The 14,880-nt window shown below is 37.9% G+C and overlaps 1 protein-coding gene across 2 annotated transcripts in view; it reads left to right on the top strand.

Moving 5' to 3' along the window:
• The window catches only part of LOC143887097 (uncharacterized), a 64,509-nt gene that overhangs the window by 18,335 nt on the left and 31,294 nt on the right, over positions 1 to 14,880 (top strand). For both annotated transcript variants that reach the window (XR_013254032.1, XM_077391210.1), the window contains exons 6-7: positions 12,866 to 13,123; positions 13,214 to 13,298. Coding sequence is in view for 1 of the 2 variants with exons in the window: in XM_077391210.1 (XP_077247325.1) it covers positions 12,866 to 13,123; positions 13,214 to 13,298 (343 nt within the window). In the remaining variant the exon portion in view is untranslated. The remainder of the gene's footprint in view (positions 1 to 12,865; positions 13,124 to 13,213; positions 13,299 to 14,880) is intronic.

Raw genomic sequence — 14,880 nt, 5'->3', positions numbered from 1 at the left:
ATGGAAGTAAAATCAAATGCCTCAGGTTGCACGTGTGTTGACTGAGTTTTCACGGCTTTTTTATTTTATGCAAACAACCTACTAATCAAATTAAGAAGCCACTCTGATGGTTCATCATCATTGTCTCTAGATATAGCAGGAAAATTTCAAGGGATGGCATTTAGAACATCAGAATGTTGGGAGGAAAGATTTAACGGTCGGTTTCCTCCACATTCTGTAACAGATTTTACTGGCACCTTATAGTGCTTTCCTTTATCAGTAACAGAAGATTCTAGATCTCCTTATCGATTTCACTTTATGCTCTTATAGACATGTAGAGCAGCAGCGCTGTGTTTTCTTTGGAGAAATTTAAATTGGTTCTCCAGGGCATGGTAGATACAGCTAATAATTCTGTGAAGCCCTTGTGTAAGCCCAAGGGTTCCCATGGGTTAATCATTCATCTTACCTTCTTGTTTTGATGCTAGCAAACTAAATTGATTAGCATTTCTAGACTGATGTGTTGCTTTGAGGTGTTGTGGTATATACAGGATTTTCACGTCATAATCGCCATTACACAACTCTTCTCAACACATAGCTTGTGGATCAAGAAAGCAAAGGAACCAAGAGCTTGCACCTACATTGGATGCATCCTCACTTGAAGATGTTCAAGTCAAGAAGCTCAACATAAAGATCCTACAAGTTCCCAACAAGTGTCAAGAAGAAGCTTGGAGTTGAACAAGTCATTGATGACACCTCATGCACCTTCCAACATGCATTGAAGATTGGAGGAGTCACAATAGTCAAACGAAGTTCAAGAAGTTCACTCAAGCCGAAGAAGTTCAAGAAAGTGCAAAGGAGCCAAGACATTCCAAGATGACTCAAGGTTCTTATTTTTAGAATGTATTTCGAGTCCTCTTGGTTTTATGTTTTAAATGCACTTTCAATAGGTTTTCATACTTAAGTTTTTACATCTTTGAAAACCATCAATACACCCAAAAATGTGTTTGAAAACCTAGTACTAAAGCCCAAAGACCAAAGCTCAAAGCCCCTGGTTTTTAAAGTTAAAAATGTAATTTCACTCAGGGCTGGTCGACCGGGCTATGCCGGGCGACCGCGAGCTGGAACTTGGAATTCTAGGGCATCTTGAAATTTAGCGGGCCGGTTGACTGGGGTAAGCCGGACGACCGCGGATATTTTTCTGTTTGAAACAAAAACAATCCAGGTTGGTCTTGGAGGTCGACCGCCATGGGTCCGGTCGACGGCGATAGTGTTTTGAGCAGAAAATTTAATTCAAACAGGATGCCCTCGCCTGGCAACCGCCCTTGGGCCGGTCGACCGCGCCGGTATGAATTTTGAATTTCAAAAGAAGAGCCCGATAAGGGAGGGCGACCGCCGTGCCTCGGTCGATCACTGCAGCTTGGAAATAGATCCATTGGGGCTTTCGCAGGTTGACTTTTTCAACCCTGTAATTTACAGTTTACCCCCAAACGGTCATATTTCCTTGTGGGCTATATATACAGTATCTAAACCTTTCTAAACAATCTTTTGCAAAGATCAAATCCTATCTTCTTGAACCTAAACTTTTATATGAAAGGTTAAACCTCTTTGAACTTGTATTTTTACTTTATATCAAGAGGATCTCCATAGGCTTTACATTTGTATCTATTCCTTGGAGTGTTTGTGAGCTTTGATTGTTTGTATTTGCCTTTAAGAGACTTGAGAGCTTTCATTTCTTTCTTTCTTCCAATTTTTGTAAAGAGGGTTTTTACGCTTCAACCCTATGGAAGAAGAAGCTTGTTTGAGGAGAGGGTTTCACGCTTCGGCCATTGAGGAAGGAGAAGCTTGTGAGAGGGGTTTTACGCTTTGGCCCTTGAGAAAAGAAAAGCTTGGTTGTAAAGGGTTCTACGCTACGGCCCACGAAAGGAGAACCTTGATCATTGTAATTGGCTCATTGATCCGGCCATTTGAAGGAGGATCGAGATAGTGGAACTCGCGCGTGGACGTGAAGAGTGGAGTAGGTCTTGTGATAGACCGAACCAGTATAAATCTCGTGTACATTGTCTCCTTCTCTCTTCTCTCCTTTGTGCAAGATTGTGGTAATATCTTTTACTTGTTCATTCATTAATCAACAATGGCTAGTCGCACTTTAAATTTCTAGGGCTTAAACAAATTGCAAATTGTAGAGAATTTTAATTAGACCCAATTCACCCCCCTCTTGGTTTGCCTATTGGGGTTTCACCTTGTCAAAGTGTTTAGGATGCTATTATACTTTTCTTGACAAGGCTTCAGTTATTCAGTATCCCTAATTAGTGATGGTATTTAATTCAGGCATATTATAACTCTAGAATGTTCATATTTTTGTGGAAATTGGACAGCTATGAACCATTTCTGTTACTCTATGATAATTCATGCTGTTGATGATTGAAACATTTGGTTGGTAATGTTGGTAATAGCCCGTGCCTGAATGTGGAATCCTTAAAAGAGAAAAGGGGAAACCTTTAGAAGAAAATCTAATTCTGAATTGCGTGATGGACACACCCGAAGGAAAACTTTAGAATGTTCTTATTTTTTTGGGAAATTGAACAGCTCTGAGTCATTACTGTTATTTAATGATAATTCGGGTTGTTGATTGAAACATTTTGTTGGTAATTTTGCTTTTAGTCCATTTCCAAAAGTAGAATCCTTGTGGTGGCAGTGGCTACCTGAAAGAATTCACTGTATTTAGAACCTTACTAATCTTCATAAAAGATGCTATATCTTGATGCCATTGGAATCTTAGATTGTGTGATGCAGGACCATACCTAATTTAGGGAGAATCCTACACTCCTAATGGGATTAAAGACTATAGGAACTCTTAGGGCTGAATCTAAAGGCTAAAGGCACCTACGGGAACCACTTAGGTTGATTTATTGTGAATTTATTTTGCGGACAATAGCAATATCAAGGCTTATAACAACAATAAGAGATGGAAAAATATCAATTAGCAATTAAATAAACCTTGCACAAAGTACTCAGCAGTTAGAAGACCTTTCGGGTAACCAGCTAACGGCAAAATTAGTCTAAAACGGGGTTTTAAACGTTCGACCAAGTAGAATAATTAAAACAGTACCAAAACCTATGAATTAAACCTTATTTAGGATGATAAATCAATAGTAATCCAATGAAAACAGTAATAAAATTTTGTTTATGGCTGATTTGAGAGTAGAATAGAAGTGAAGATGAGAGGGGATTGAGAAGAATGGCTCCAAGTCACCAAGAAGAGAGAAGAGAAGAAGTTCCAAGCTTCAATAGCTTCTTTTGCAAAATTTTAATTCTTTCTTCAATATTAAAAAGCCCCTTACATTGCTTTCATAAGATGTATTTATAAGAAAAGAAACCCTAGAAGATAACCTAAGACCTAAGCAAAGCAACTACTCTCAATTATTCATCTTTTCAAAGCAAACTAAATAAAGTTAAAAATTTACCTAAAATAATAATCCCGTAATAGACATATACCACTTCCTAAAAACACTCATAACTTGCTCAAATCACATCCAAATCATGTGATCTTGAGCCCATTAAATAGGTAATTGAAAAACCTTTCTAATAATACCAAAAACAAGCTAAACGGATGAGATTTGATACCTAAAAAGTAGGCTACAAATACAATGACGAAAATAGAAAGTAAATAATAAAAAAAAAACAACTAAAAGAAAATAGAAAGTAAATAATAAAAAAAACAACGAAAAGAAAAACATCAACATAGAGTGGACGCCATGTGGCATGTGGCACAACACATGTGGTATATGTAGCATGTGTGAACGTCCATCTCATGCAAAAATCAGTCCTCCTTCCCACGATTCTTTCTTCGCTTGTCAACTTTAAATCCTCCTCCTTCGTTGATGTCCCAATCATTGTGTCATACAGCTAAGCCAAATGCATGAACTAAGGTGTTAGAGCATATGCTTTGAAAAGCCAGTAGAATGACATTTATTAATTAATAAAGGTTTATTTCATGACATTAATGGGTAATTATAGTAATGAATGTGTGTGATGTGCTTGTTTATTGACGCATGTTCGTCCTTAGGTAGGATTGGAGAAATGCCATGCTCAAAGGATTCACAGATCCAAGGGAGCAAGAAGATATTGCATCTTGGTTCTATGCAAGGTTTTAAATCTTGGTTTTGGTTTCGGTACGAAATTTCGGACGAACGAAACGTTTAGGCCAAATTTTTTGAAATTTTGGCCGAAATTTTGTATATTTTCGAAACTATGTACATTTCGTTTCGTTTTATGCCGAAACCGAATATTTCGGCCGAAATTTAAAACCATGGTTATATGCAAGCCTTAATAGTTCCTAGTTGGGAAAGAGACTGGACATCTCTTTCTGTATACAACTAACACCAGTCTTGCCTACATGCACGTGCGTGAGATGACTTATCTCGGTCATCTAGGTAGTGGATCCTAAGCAAGAAGAGTGGGGCGACGATTGGATCGCGCAACCGAACCGGATCAAATAAAGAACAACTTGTAGACAAGAAAGTATAAAGTTGTTCTTCCAGACAGGACCCTTCACATTTTCTTAGACATGAGGGATCTTATTGGTCTGTCGGCCCGTTCTAGAGTCTTAGTCTGTCTTATAGTGATTCTTTTTTAGAGTCACATTCGGATATAGCTATATCCTAGAGCAAACCCTCGAGACCAATAGTGATACTCTGCAAGGGATTCTTCACCATAAAATTTAGAGATTGACATCTACAATTTTGTCAGAGCGGTAGGCCTATTAAATAACCTGGCCAGGCGGATTTGATAAAATATTTGTCGGAAAGTTTTATGAAATATTGAATTGTTCTCGAAGGATTTTACAAATGCATGTGGAGGCAGAACACCGCTTGACCAAAATGGTATACCAAGAGTGGGCCAAGGGGGAAAATGGTGTCCACCTTTCGTATGACTCAACTCAGTAGATGTAGTTACGAAGAAAGGACTTTCACATACATGATCTGATTAGGGGTAAGATGATTTGACGGTCATCTTCAGGGTTATGTCTCGATGGAGGCCACTGACTTAATGCGAATGTAGTTTAACTACAAAGCGAGATCGCAGTGGAGCCCACCATAGGGTTTTGTAGGATCGACCGTCGGATCCTTGCGACGATCTTACTCATAACTCGAATGACCCGGTAACATCCAAACGGATTAGGGTTCCACATTTTATGTAATTGCACGGACGGATATGATCTGTTAAATTAATGTGGATATTAATGTAGTATATATATATGTTGATGTATGTATATATACATGTCTTTGTTAAGTAAGAAGAGACAGTAAGAGAATTTTTCGAAGACAAATTGGAGCTGAAATAACTCCCATTGGATGTGAGTTATTAATTAATTATTTAATTATTATATATTATTATGTATTATTAATTTGATTAATAATAAGCATAATAATGTGTAATCCAAATGAGGATCGTTATTCCCAAACCGGTTTTGCAAAAGTTGCGGAATTGGAACGGAATTGGGATTGGACTACACATTTGTATAAGGTTTGTGGGGCCCACAACACTCCTAAATCAGTTGAAGAGCTGGGGAAAAGAGTCACAATTGCTCAAGGACTTTGAGTTGCACTTAAACTCCCTGTTGGATAAGAATTGCTAAATTGGAGGATCTACAAAGCAAGCAATTTGTTTCCAACACCAACTCTTATGAGGTAAGGCCACAAGGGCTGGAGAGAAGCATCCATACACGTTCTCTCATGTATCTTGAGAGTCCCCACACAGCCTTGGAGGTTTGGGAGAGTCCCATTCACTCGAGGAGTCTCAATTCAAGTTGGTTTCTCAATTGGATAGGAATTGGGAGAGAGAAATAAGGATTTATGAAACCAAAACTCTATTTTCTATAAAGGAGAGAGGGATGAACGAAATTTTAAGTGTGGAATACTCCAAAATTCGTTCTCCCTTGCTCCCCCCTTTGGGAAAATCGTTTTCCATCTCTCTTTCTCTCTCTCTTTCAATTGAAATAGTTTCAAAGGGAAAGGCTTCCAATCAATTTCTCTATTCTCTACAACAAAGGTACTGATTAGATCAGACCTTAAAGAGGTGAATAAGAGTTATTCACATCTACAATAGTTCGAGCAAAGAAAAGGAATCCATCGGTTCAATTTGCGGGGTTCGCGGTGTTCGTAATGATCGCAACTGTTTGAGGAGTTGATCAAGCAGCGTGGTTCCTTGATTTCTTCTTCATTGGTGTATTTATTTATTTTTTATTAACAGAATTATCTAATCTAGACTCTAGGATCTGGGGCAGTTGCAAGATCGGAAAGAAAAATTTAAAGTTCTATTCGATTTTTATTCCGCTGCGCATAACGATCTTGCCGGAAGGAGATAACCTTCCTTCAAGTAGTATCAGAGCAACTAGGGCTCAGATTAGGGGATTAAATTAACCAAAGATAGATCATGTGGTATATCCGCTGTGAGTCCGGACGTTCTATCCCAGCTATCCGAGGTTGTTAGTCCGTAGTATTAATTAATCAACATATGGACTGTTTTGTAAAGATCTGTAATTTCGATCTACTAAATGTGATTTTTGATCTGATCAACCTTGAAGGTTAAAAAGTAGACTCGGTCCAGCGCATCAAGAATCATCAAAATCCGAAGAGCAGATTCGGAGATAAGATTTTTACAAGTTAGGCCAAAAGTGCAGGCTTTTGCTGATTTTTATTTCCGGAATTACATGTTTTATTTCAGAATGGCTCCATAGTTAGAAAAAAATTATAGCCTAAGATTAAAATTTTCAAACATTATTTGGGTGTATTCTAAGCACAATCAGTAACTAATATGGTAGTCCGAATAATTTTTCTTCCACTTAAAATATTCGAAAATTATGTTATTTTGAAAGGGTTCCCGATAACCACTATTTTGAGCTTTTCTAGTTCAAACGATTTTGTTTTTACTCGAAATTTTTTGTGGTGACTTTTGACATCGTAAGGATTGATTATATCAAGTTTCTTTACATGTAAGAAAAAAAAAGTTTTTATGGTTGAAATAAAAAATATTTAATTTAATTTCAGCATGATTAGATCGCTATTGGTGAAAATTGGGCAAAAAGGTTTATTCGACCTCTATCCATGCATGAGATGCATATGGATAACATTTGTGGATGTTTGTTATTTATTTTTATAGTTTGATATTGCTGGAATGTAGCAATTTAAAGTCCGCAATGTAATAATTAATGATTTTATTGGTTTATGTACTTGGAGAACAAAATCGCAGTGCCAGACAAATAGCGATTAAATGCCTGGTTTCCACTAAAATGGTGGAAGGAACCCAATTTAGAGATCATATGTTGAAGATGATGGGCTATCTAAATGAGCTCGAAGTTTTAGGGGCCATGTTAGATGGAGAGTCGCAAGTCGATATTGTGTTAGCATCCCTACCACCATCATTCAATGACTTTGTCATGAATTACCATATGAACAAACTGTCAATAACTTTGACAGAGTTGTTGAATCATCTTCAATCTACTGAAGATATTCAGAAAAAGAATAAAAATTCTTTTTCTTAATTGAAGCTAATGTAGTCTTAACTCCCAAACCGAAAGGCAAGGGAAAAAGAAAGGGTAAAGGCCAGGGTACTAAGAAAAACATTTCAAAAGTCAAGAACAAGAAAACTTTCAAGAAGAAGTCAACCAAGACCTCTCCAGGAGTTCAGGAGAGGCAGAAGGTTGACTGAGGGCAAACTCTACCTGCAGGTTGGAACGGATGCAACGGTTGCAGTCCAAGCTGTGGGTGATCTACTACTAGCATTTTCATGAGGATATTTATATTTAAATAATTGTCTTTATGTACCTTCCATTAGAAGGAATTTGATTTCAGTTTATAAACTTTTGATTGATGATTATTCAACAACTTTTGATAAATGTAGTGTTTTTATCAAACACGAAAATTCCTTAATTACAGAAGGTACATTAGTTGACGAATTATTTATAGTAAATACCTTAGAAAATGTAAGTAACATTGAGAATATTCCTATTCAAAAATCTCAAAAGGGCAAGGAATACTACTAATCCCACACATCTATGGCATCTTCGATTAGGCCATATTAACTTAGATAGGATTACAAGATTGGTAAAAGATGATTCATTGGATTCTATCCAAGTGGGATTCTTTCCAACTTGTGAACCATGTCTTCAAGGTAAAATGACCAAAATTCCCTTCAAGGACAAGAGTGGAAGATCCTAAGAATTGTTGGAGATTATACATAGTGATGTATGTGGTCCCATTTCTCATCCGGCAAGAGGAGGGCTGATATACTTCGTGACTTTTACGGATGACCATTCAAGGTACGGATATTTGTAACTTATGCGATGTAAGTCTGAGACCTTTGAAAAGTTCAAAGAGTTCAAGAATGAAGTAGAGAATCAGTTAAATAAAAGAATAAAGACTCTTCGCTCTGATAGAGGTGGAGAGTATCTCTCGAATGAGTTTAAGGATTACTTAAAGGACAATGGAATCATCTCTCAATGGACCCCACCTGCAACTCCAGAATTGAATGATGTTTCAGAACGTAGAAATAAGACTTTGTTAGACATGGTCCGGTCTATGATGAGTTTCGTAGAAGCACCTCTGTTTCTATGGTGAAATGCCCTAGAAACGACGCTCTGTCTTAAATCGTGTCCCAACTAAATCAGTACCATCTATTCCATATCTCATATGGATAGGCAGAAAACCCTCATTGAATCATACAAGGATATGGGGGTGTTCCGCACATGTTAAAAAGATAAGTGCTGATAAGTTAGAGACAAGAACCGAAAGGTGTATTTTAATTGGATATCCTAAGGAAACAAAAAGGGTTATATATTCTATAACCCAAGCGAGCAAAACTCTTTTATAAGCAGGAGTGCAGTAGTTTTGGAAGAAGAGTTCATCCAAGATACTGTCAAGAGGGATATGATTGCCTTGGAAAAGCAACCTGAAACTCCAATTGAAAAAGAAGACACTGAGCAAGAACCCACTAATACCTTTAGAAACACTCTGACGTAGTAGAATGGTGATCACACAACCTGATAGATTAGTCTACTTGGGTGAGAAATAGGATCTGATTTCAGATAAAAATGATAATGACCCCCTTAACTACAAAGAAGCGATGTTAGACATCGATGTGGGAAAATGGATGGAAGTTATGAAATCCAAAATGGATTCCATGTAGGTCTAAATTTTGGTTGATCCACCAGAGGGCATTAAGCCCATTGGATGCAAATGGATCTTCAAGAGGAAGAAAGGCCCTGACGGTAAGGTAGAGACCCACAAAGCACGGTTAATGGCGAAGGGATATAGTCAAAAGGCTGAAATTGACAATGAGGAAACCTTCTCACCGTTAGCCATGCTAAAGTCTATTAGGATTCTATTAATTATTTCAGCACACTATGACTACGAGATATGGCAGATATGACTACGAGATATGGCAGATGGATGTCAAAACCGCTTTCTTCATTGGAAACATTTAAGAGGATATCTATATGATCCAGCCATAAGGTTTTGAAGCTGCCGGAGAAGGAAGTCAGAAAGTGTGCAAGTTGCAAAGATCCATTTATGGATTAAAGCAAGCATCCCGCAGTTGGAATCTTCGTTTTGATCAAGCAGTCAAAGAGTTTGGCTATACTCAAAACATAGATGAGGCTTGTGTTTACAAATGGATCAGTGGTAGTGCTGTGACATTTCTTGTTTTGTATGTAGATGACATTCTACTCATTGGGAATGATGCTGGAATGTTGTCTAATACAAAAGTATGGCTATCTAGTACCTTTGCTATGAAGAATTTGGGTGAATCGTCTTATATGCTTGCCCTTAAATTGTTTAGAGACCGTAGGAATAGAACACTTGACTATCACAGGAAGCTTAGATAAATCAGATATTGGCCAACTATCATATGACAGATTCCAAGAAAGGGTTAATACCTTTTAGGCATTGAATCAAGCTCTCTAAGATGATGTCTCCTAAGACATTTGAAGAGAAGGAAGAAATGAACAGGATTCCCTACGCTTCGGCAGTGGGAAGCTTGATGTATGCCATTTTGTATACAAGGCTAGATATTTGTTTCTCTGTAAGCGTGGTTAGTTAATATCAATCAGACCCAGGTTCAGAGCATTGGACAACAGTTAAGCATATCTTTAAGTACCTCCGAAGAACTAAACATTACTGTCTAGTATATGAAGGAGATGAATTAGTCATTTTTGGATATACCCATACGGATTTTCAGTCAGATGTTGACGACATGAAATTCTCATCAGGTTTTGTCTTCACCTTAGCTAATGGAGCAGTTTCATGGAGGAGTTGCAAGCAAGACACCATGGCGGACTCCACGACCGAGGCAGAATACATCGCTGCGAGTGATGCTCGTGCCCTCTGTTGCGAGACCTATTATGCTCTATTGTGATAATAGTGGGGCGATCACTCAAGCAAAGGAACCAAGGTCTCATCAGAAGTCAAAGCAAAGGAACCAAGGTCTCATCAGAAGTCAAAGCACGTCATTTGCAAATATCATGTGATACGTGAGATTATCGTTGGAGGGGATGTGACTATAGCTAAAGTAGCTTCAGTGGACAACGTGGCAGATCTTTTGACCAAGTCCTTTAGTCAAAAGGTATTTGACAAGCATCTGGAGGGAATGTGTTTAAGTTACATGCATGACTGACTCTGAGGGCAAGTGAGAGATTGTTAGAGTATATGCCCTGAAAAGCCAAAAGAATGAGATTTATTAATTAATAAAGGTTTATTTCATGACATAAATGGGTGATTATATTAATGAATGTGTGTGATGTGCTTGTTTATTGACACATGTTCATCCTTAGGTAGCATTGTAGAAATGCCATGCTCAAAGGTTTCACAGATCCAAGAGAGCAAGGAGATATGGCATCTCGGTTCTATGCAAGCCTTAATAGTTCTTAGTTGGGAAAGAGACTGGACATCTCTTTCTATATACAACTAGCACCAGTCTTGCCTACATGCACGTGTCGTGTGGTGACTTATCTGGGTCATCTAGGTAGTGGACCCTAAGCAAGAAGAGTGGGTGCGACGATTGAATCACGCAACCGAACCGGATCAAATAAAGAACAACTTGTGGACAAGAAAGTATGAAGTTTTTCTTCCAGTCAGGACCCTTAACATGTCCTTAAACATGAGGGATCTTATTGGTCTGTCGGCTCCGTTCTAGGGTCTTAGTCTATCTTATAGTGATTCCTTTTTAGAGTCACATTCGGATATAACTATATCCTAGAGCTAATTTCCCAAAATAAATTTATTAATTAATTGTTTAATTATTATACATTATTATGTATTATTAATTTGATTAATAATAAGTATAATAATGTGTAATCCAAATGAGGATCGTTATTCGCAAACCGGTTTTGCAAAAGTTGAGGAATTGGAACAGAATTGGGAATTGGGATAGGACTACACATTTGTATAAGGTTTGTTTGGCCCACAACACTCCTAAATCAGTTGGAGAGTTGGGGAAAAGAGTCCCAATTGCTCAAGGACTTTGAGTTGCAATCAAACTCCTTTTTGGATAAGAATTGCTAAATTGTAGGATCTACAAAGCAAGCAATTTGTTTCCAACACCAACTCTTATGAGATAAGGCCACAAGGGCTGGAGAGAAGCATCCATACACGTTATCCCATGTATTTTGAGTGTCCCCACACATCCTTGGAGGTTTGGGAGAGTCCCATTCACTCGAGGAGTCTCAATTTAAGTTGGTTTATCAATTGGATAGGAATTGGGAGAGAGAAACAAGGATTTATGAAACCAAAACTCTATTTTCTATAAAGGAGAGAGGGATGAACGAAATTTTAAGTGTGGACTACTCCAAAATTCGTTCCCCCTTGCTCCCCCTTTGGAAAAAATCGTTTTCCATCTCTCTCTCTCTATCTCTCTTTCAATTGAAATAGTTTCAAAGGGAAAGGTTTCCAATCAATTTCTTTATTCTCTACAACAAAGGACTGATTAGATCAGACCTTAAAGAGGTGAATAAGAGTTATTCACATCCACAATAGTCCGTGCATAGAAAAAGAATCCATCGGTTCAACTTGCGGTGTTCGCGGCGTTCAGAACGTTCGCAACCGTTCGATGAGTAAATCAAGCAACGTGGTTCCTTGATTTCTTCTTCAAAGGGGTATTTATTTATTTTTTATTAACATAATTAAGTAATCTAGACTCTAGGATCTTGGGCAATTGCAAGATCGAAAAGAAAAATCTAAAGTTATATTCGATTTTGATTCCGTTGCGCATAGCGATCTTGCCCGAAGGGGATAACCTTTCTTCACTAGGAAAGGTTTCTTTATCTAAAGGGTTAAACTTTATGAGCTTATGATTTAATAATTGGATTGAAATTGTTGTTTCCATTTTTTCACAAGCCCTTGGATTTTCCACGCCATTGTGTAGAGATACTACTTTTGTTGGATGAATAGCATTCATTTTTCATTCCTTACAACATTTACCTGAGGTTAAACTTCTATTCTATTCTTAGGCTTCGTGCTGTGGCATCTATCCTGTGATCTTGATGCAATCCTTTACTCCTTATTCAGACTTGCGCATTACACGCTCACATTAGCCTCCGGGACATACACCATTTTGTTTCATTTTATTTTTTGTGCTTGTCAAGTGGTCATATGATTGCCCTGCTCTCATTCACTGTTTTTCTATGGAATCATAACAAAAAGGGTGGATATGCAACGGATTTGCTTGGAACCAAATTCTTCTTTTGTTCTCTGCAGAACTGCCTTTTATTTTTGATGGTTTTAAAGCTTAACAGTTCTATAAAATACTGTCAATGTTACTCCTCACTTTTGATAAATAACTTCTTTTTTTGGTACTCGAAACTACCAATCATGTGTTTTTCCTGGTCTTGCAGCAAATTTTGTACTATTGCCATATTACACTTTCAACTATCTTGTAAGTTCAAGTGCTGATGGTTCAAGAAGCCCATTGGCAGATAGTAGTCTTCTTGTTTTGCTTATTCTCATTCATTATCGGAAGTGCGTTCTGGTGGATGAGTCCTTGGAAAATAGAAGGGACGATGGTACCGACTCTGACTCTCTACTGAAAGAGCATTCATATTTTTCTGAGAACCCGTACTGCAAGGCCTTAGAAAATGCGAAGGATATTGAATGTAGGATCGTCTCTCTTTTACTCTTTTGGAGGTTGGGCATTTTGTTTTTTGCTTAAATCCAGTGCTATGCAAATGCATACTTTCTTGCAGTTGATCGTGTAGACATTGAGGGAAATGCACACGTTGGACAACTTGTGAGACTGCCTTTTGCTTCTTTGTTTGACACCCTTGGAGTGTAAGTATCTATTATACCTTTTGGGTCCTATATTTGTAGACATTCAGAAGCAGGTTTTTTATTTTCAGAGTCAATACACAACAAAATTTGCTGCATGTGTTTGAATTTACACTACTTTTTCCACTCACCAAATTTCTGTTTTTCGTTTCTAGTTAGCATTCTTCTTGATTTAGGCCACTTATTAGTAGCATACTTTCTCTGGCAATATCTTTTAGTTAGACTCATCAACCTCATCTTCGCAAAGGTTTTGACTCTGATTAGGTCAATATGTGCAGAACATATCTATGCACCTATGTCTGATAACCAGGATATCAATTCATGCCACCTGATTTTGGCCTCTGATTAGTAGCATACTTTCCCGTTGTGATATCTTCTCTTAGTTAAACATTTTTTGGTTTCTAATGATTTTATTGGTCCCTATTGTTTTAGAGCTGCGTGATTTTGATAGATATTTTTTTTTTGAAGCTGTATAGGAAAACAAATGCAAGAAACATTTACAACGGGGGCAGAGATTGCCCCACATACATGGATTCCCTAGACTATACATTCCAACCTTCGCCATGGTTTTAAATTTTGACCGAAATTCAAACTTTCGGATTTCAGTCAAGACTGAAACCGGAGTTTCCAAAATTTTCCAAATTTCAATAAAATGCCTTTTTCTATATTTTTTACTGAAATTTGGCCGAAATCACTGAAATTTCGGTAATTTCGCCTGAAATTTCGGCCCAAAGAAATGAAATTTCGTATCTTTTTACTGAATTTCGGCCGAGATTTCGGTTTCGGCTGAGTCCAAAACCTAAACCGAGATTTAAAACGATCAACAATCTTGTTCGCACATTGGGAGATGAGCAAGGGAAAAGTAGTTGGAAATAATATTGAACAGAAATCTCTTTGGTAATTTCAGCTACTCTCCATGTCCCAAGGGAGAGATTCTATGCCCTAGGAGTTACATTTCACAACCCACCCCCCCCCCCCCCCCCAAAGGGGAACCTGCATCTGCAACTTTTTTTGTATCATCTCTCCTCATCATACCAGAGAAGGCAAACATGATGTCACCTGTGTGATCCCTGAAAATGCCCCCAACCCCTACCGGGCTTGGATTGATGTGAAAAAACCATCAAAATTAAACTTTATAGTGCTGAGAGGGGAAGGGGTCCATTTCACTTTCCTTTTATCCTTGTCCGCTAACATCCCCACTCCTGATAAAGGTCTCGAGTGGAGTAATGAAAAAATTCTTTTCTAACAATCGCTGGACAAAAGAGGAGGCCTTTAACCTCACCAATAACTTTACCCTCGTTTGTTGTGGAACTTCCTCTATGTCATTCTTTCCATTAAAACCAAGCCACCGTGAATGAAGATAACATCCTAAGGATGCACTGCCCCTTCTTCCCAAGGTGCCAACACTATCAAACCTCAAGAAGCTCCCTGAATGACTATGGTAGAACCCACTGAATGCCAAAGATATGGAATATGTAGCACCGTATTCTCCTTGCCATATTGCAATGAAGAAATATTTGATTAGATGACTCCTAGGCTTTCAGACAAAGCACACACATATTTGCCAAGTTGAAACTTGTCCTCC

The sequence above is a fragment of the Tasmannia lanceolata genome, unplaced genomic scaffold, assembly GCF_043159265.1.
Source record: "Tasmannia lanceolata isolate RefF3 unplaced genomic scaffold, GAP_Taslan_0.1 ptg000012l, whole genome shotgun sequence".
Classification (NCBI taxonomy): Eukaryota; Viridiplantae; Streptophyta; class Magnoliopsida; order Canellales; family Winteraceae; genus Tasmannia; species Tasmannia lanceolata.
This window is presented reverse-complemented; position numbering and strand designations above follow the sequence as displayed.